Source organism: Rhinopithecus bieti, unplaced genomic scaffold (assembly GCF_001698545.2).
Source record: "Rhinopithecus bieti isolate Rb0 unplaced genomic scaffold, ASM169854v2 scaffold_52060, whole genome shotgun sequence".
Classification (NCBI taxonomy): domain Eukaryota; kingdom Metazoa; phylum Chordata; class Mammalia; order Primates; family Cercopithecidae; genus Rhinopithecus; species Rhinopithecus bieti.
This window is the reverse complement of record NW_016820384.1, coordinates 4,032-9,237: the sequence shown is the minus strand read 5'-3', so window position 1 is coordinate 9,237 and position 5,206 is coordinate 4,032. Positions and strand designations below refer to the sequence as shown.

The window sequence follows — 5,206 nt, the reverse complement described above, 5'->3', positions numbered from 1 at the left end:
AAAAATTGGCCGGGTGTGGTGGCACGCACCTGTAGTCCCAGCTACTCAGGAGGCTGAGGTGGGGAGATTCTGTGCACCCAGGAGGTGGAGGTTGCAGTGAGCCAAGATGGCATCACTGCACTCCAGGCTGGGTGACAGAGTGAGACCCTGTCTCAAAAAAAAAAGAAAATAAAAGAGAGAGAGAAGGGAATGGGAAGGGTGATCGTCGCAGTTGAAATAGGGTGGCCAAGTGAGGTGTTACTAAGGTGACATCCCAGCAGAGGCCTGAAGGAGATGAGGGTGAGCTCTGCGGGTACCTGGGGGGAAAGCATTGGGGCAGAGGGAACAGCATGGGCAAACCCGTTTCTATCCATCAGTCCCTGCATAAGCAAACACACTGGACACCTAACTGGAGAGTTTGAGGACCAACAAGGAGGCCACTGTGGATGCAGAGGCTGAAGCAAAGGGGAGAGCAATGGAAAACGTGGGCAGAGGTAGCAGGGACCAGATCATGTGGGGCCTGTGACAGGAGAAGACTTCGGTTTAACTCTGAGCCAGGCTGAGCCCCCAGAGGGTACTGAGCTGAGGGATGGGAACTGACTTAGGGTTCACAGGCGACCTCTGGTGGCCGTGTGGGGAAAAGATGAGGGGGCGAGGGCAGAAACAGAGCCCAGTGTGGAGGCGGCTGCTGGGGGCCCGGATGCACCGCACCAGAGCAGGGAGGTGGGCCTGGAAGCCCTGAGGAGCGGTGGGATTCTGGATAGATCGTAAGGCGGGGCCGACAGGATTGGCTAATGGGTTGGGTGTGGGCGTCAGGGGAAGGGAAGAGTTGGGGGGCCTCCAGAGTTGCTCTCCACTTATGCCGTAGAGGGCGTGAGAGTTTCTGGCACGCAGTGAGTGCTCAATCACTGTCACTCTGGACCTGCAGCAGAGGCCACCTCCTCACCTTTCTGTCGCTCCCAGGACCATGGGTCCCCTGCCACCCTTCGCTGTGGCCCAGGGTGCCCAGCTCCTGATCCGTCCTGTGGGCAAACCAATCAACACAACTTTCATCTGCAACGTCACCAATGCCCTAGGAGCTCGCCAGGCAGAACTGACCGTCCAGGTCAAAGGTGAGGAACTCCCTGGGTCAGGAGAACAGGGACCAAAGGAAGAGGTCAAGGCAGGGTTCCCTCTCAGTGTTCTCTGGCTCCCATCCTTCTCCTAAGCCTTCTCACAAAAGGACCAGTGGGGCCAGTTGTACTCCCCTGTTAACTCCATACCTATACCACTGGTGCCGTTGTTCAGCTGCCTGAATACACTCCCTCCACACACACAGGTTGGGATAGATGTGAAATCCCTCTCAGGGACTCAGGCCTTTCCAAATGTATTAGGCAGACCTCTATCAATTGCAATTGACAGAAACACAACTCAAAGTAGTCTAAGCAAACAAACAACACAGGACTTTATTGAAAATTCACCTTTAGTTTATGGTTAGACCCGGGGGCTCCAACCATGTAACCTAGGAACTTTTATTTTATACATCCCTTGTCTCTGCTTTTTGTTATACTGGCTTTATTCTCAGGCAGCCTTTGAAGCAAGATGGCTCTCAGCAGCAACAGGCTCACATCCTACCAGAATAGCAACAGCAGGAGGAAAAAACACACCACTTTCAATAACTGTAGCCAAAGTCCCAAGGCTGGCTCTCATTGGCTCAGCTTAGGCCACAGCCCACCTATGGACCAATCATAGCAGCCAGGGAGAATGGAATGTTCTGATTGGCCAGGCCTGTGTCAAAGTCCCATTCTAGGAACCAGAGGGTGGGATCCAGTCCACCTAAATTAACTAGACTGAGGCAGGTGGAGTTGCGGCTCCCCAAGGAAATTCGAGATGCCATTTCAAGAATGAGAGATAAACCCCAAGAGTTTTCTTACCTAAATACCTGTTTCCTTCTCTTTCAGAGGGACCTCCCAGTGAGCCCTCAGGCATGTCCAGTAACGTCATCATCTTCCTGACTCTGGGAATCGTGATTCTTCTGACCCTCCTGGGGATCGGGCTTTATTTCTGTCGGTCCAGATATTCCTGTGAGTTCCTTTGGCACCATCATCTGTCTCCCTGGAGTGAGCATCACCAGAGCTCCCATAATTGAGCACCTACTACGTGCTGGGCTCTGTGCTGAGTCCTTCCCATGTGCTTCTCACTGAATCATCACCCCACTGCCATGAGGTTTCCCCCATTTGACCGATGAGGGTGCAGAGCCAGAGAGTTTCGTTCACTGGTTCATTGATTACATTTACAAATCTTATTTACAGAGTGGGAGAAGAGCATATAGGGCCTTAAGGCCATGGTAGGGACTTTGGAATTTAATTCAGGTGATGTGGGAGTCCCTGCCAGATGGATAGAGGGTGAAATAATGCCTAACCCCTCAGCCTTACTCCATCTGCCTTGTTCAGGAGTGACTCCTAGGAGAAGTTGGCAGGAACTGGCACCTCTGATCCTCAACTCTAAAAGGGTCTGATGCTGCCATACCTCGAGATTTGCACAGGCCGTTCCCCTGCCTGGAGCACCCTCCCATGGCTCCTTCTGGAGAAGTGCGCCAGCTAATTCTGTAATCAAAGGAGCGATACTTTGCTGAGCACCGTCTACGTGCCACTTTGTGTGTATAACCCCCTTGATTTTAATTTTTAATTTCTTTATTTTTTTATTATTTATTTTATTTTTGAGACAGGCTCTCACTCTGTTGCCCAGGCTGGAGTGCAGTGGTGCGATCTCGGCTCACTGTAGCCTCCACCTCCCAGGTTCAAGCGATTCTGGTGCCTCAGCCTCCTGAGTAGCTGGGATTAAACAGGCATGCACCACCGTGCAGAGCTAATTTTTCTATTTTTAGGAGAGACGGGGTTTTGCCATGTTGGCCAGGCTAGTCTCGAACTCCTGGCCTCATGTGATCCACCTGCCTCAGCCTCCCAAAGTGCTGGGATTACAGGCATGAGCCACCACACCTGGCCTATACAATCTCCTTGTATGCTCACAAGCACCCAGCAAAGTGGTTCTCCCATGAGCCCCATTTTACAGAGGAGGAAATATTTGCTTGACAGATGAAGTTACCTGCCAATGGTCAAACAGCTGGAAAGTGGTTGATGGAGAGAAGAAGCCAGATCTTTGACTACCAAGCTTTTCCCTCAACCACTAAACAAAGCTGCTCTGTCACATCCCGGACAGATGCTGCCTCTTCCAGGAAGCCCTCCCTGACCCCCAAGCATGGGCCAAGCATCCACTAGGCTCTCCCACCCCAGCCTTGCCCATTCTGGGTCATCACTGTGGGAGACTTGTCTGTCTTCCCCAGTGAACTGTGAGCCCCAAGAGAGCAGACCTGAGGCTGTCACTGTCATGACTATGTCCCCAGGATCACCTACCAGTGGGCTGGGCATAAAAGAGGCACTCGAGGAAGTGTTTGCTGCGTGATTCAATGTGTCAACTCCAGAGCCAGACTGCCTGTATCTGGGCCCTCGAGCTACTGCTTGATTAGTGATATCACCATAGGCAAATAGCTTAATCTGTATGACTCAGTTTCCTCATCTGTAAAATGGGGTGATGGTACCTAATAATACAGTAAAACACTTAACACAGCAGGTGCCACATTGTAAGCCACATACTGGGTATGTATTCACTATGATTGTTATTGCTATTATTACTATTATTGTTATTATTAACATAAACTGCACAAGAGCAGGCTTTTTTTTTTTTTTTTTTTTCTGAGACAAGATCTCACTCTGCTGCCCGGACTGGAGTAGTGCAGTTGTGTGAGCTTGGCTCACTGCAGCCTCAACCTCCCAGGCTCAGGTGATTCTAGCCTCTCGAGTAGCTGGGATTACAGGCATGTGCTCCCATGCCTGGCTAATTTTTTAATTTTTTTAGTAGAGATGGAGTTTTGCTGTGTTGCCCAAGCTGGTCTCAAACTCCTAGACTCCAGCAATCTGCCCACCTCAGCCTCCCAGAGTGCTGGAATTACAGGCGTGAGCCACCACGCCTGGCCAAGAACAGACATTTTTATCTCTTTTGTTCATAGCTGTGTCCCCAGCACCTAGAATGTACCTGGCACAAAATAGACATTTACCATTTGCTGAATAATAACTACTATTTGCTAAATAAACCCCTGTTGAATAGTCCAGGAAACTGAAACACAGAGAGGTTAAGTCACTTGTCCAAGTTCACACAGCTCCTAAAGGACAGAGATGGAATTTGAACCCATCCATCTGGTTCTAGAGCCCAGGCTCGATATTTATGGATATTTAATAACCAAGTGAATAACTGGATGACCAGATCCTTAACAGAGCACCCCCCGCCATCCCTGTCTCACACGTGTATACCATTAAGGGAAATGGCGCCCCTGTGTAATAGCAGAGGCAGAACTTGACATTTTCAGGGCCCTGACACCCAGGCATGTCTTCTTCCCATGCTTCCCAGCACTATACCTTCCTGACGACTTCCCGTCCTATTTCCCCAGGTAAGGAGTATGCCAGCGCCTCGGCTAATGGGGTAAGTGCAGTGTCGGAGCTAAGGAGGGTGTGGGGTCTGCACAGACTACAGACCAGACGTCTCCAGATGTCCACAAGAGCCTGGGTCTTTCCTCCTGGTGCCCCAAGCAGCATTTCCCAACCCTTCCTGCTGGGTAGAATCCGCTGTAGAGTTTGCTAAGACGCAGCCCCAGACAGTCTGGTCTGTGATAGGGCCAGGGAATCTGCATTTTAATATCCACCCTTTCCCGACCCCACCTCAGTTCCACCCATGGCCACACCTTGAGAAGCACTGCCCTGGCTTCCAGGGAGAGGGGAGGGGATGGGCCTGCTGTTCTTTGCACATTGGGCTTTGGTGGGAAGATGTTTGATTTTGTTCAAAAGAGCCCCGAGGCTAAAGTGTGAAAATCCTCTTCTAGTATATCTCCTATTCAGATGTGAGCAGAGAGGCCAGCTTTTGCCAGGATCCACAGACAGAGGGAACAAGGTGACACCGTCGGGACTGAGCAGGGAGAGAGACTGGAGCTGGCAAGGACATGGGCCTCCAGAGTTGGACCCCACCCCAATGGATGAAGACCCCCTCCAAAGAGACCAGCCTCCCTCCCTGTGCCAGACCCCAAAACGAGGGGGGCAGGTGCAAGTTCAGAGGTCTCCAAGACCACCCTCCGTTCATTTGCTAGAAGGACTCACTAGGCTCAGGAAAGCTGTTAGGCTCGCAGTTACAGTTTGTTACA

At 51.1% G+C, this 5,206-nt stretch overlaps 1 protein-coding gene across 1 annotated transcript in view; it reads left to right on the top strand.

Annotated features, from left to right (window-relative positions):
• The window catches only part of LOC108520408 (poliovirus receptor homolog), a 9,877-nt gene extending 4,671 nt beyond the window's left edge, over nucleotides 1–5,206 (top strand). The window contains exons 4-7 of the mRNA XM_017859780.1: nucleotides 943–1,091; nucleotides 1,920–2,042; nucleotides 4,463–4,494; nucleotides 4,892–5,206. Coding sequence (XP_017715269.1) covers nucleotides 943–1,091; nucleotides 1,920–2,042; nucleotides 4,463–4,494; nucleotides 4,892–4,963 — 376 coding nt within the window. The 3' untranslated portion in view covers nucleotides 4,964–5,206. The remainder of the gene's footprint in view (nucleotides 1–942; nucleotides 1,092–1,919; nucleotides 2,043–4,462; nucleotides 4,495–4,891) is intronic.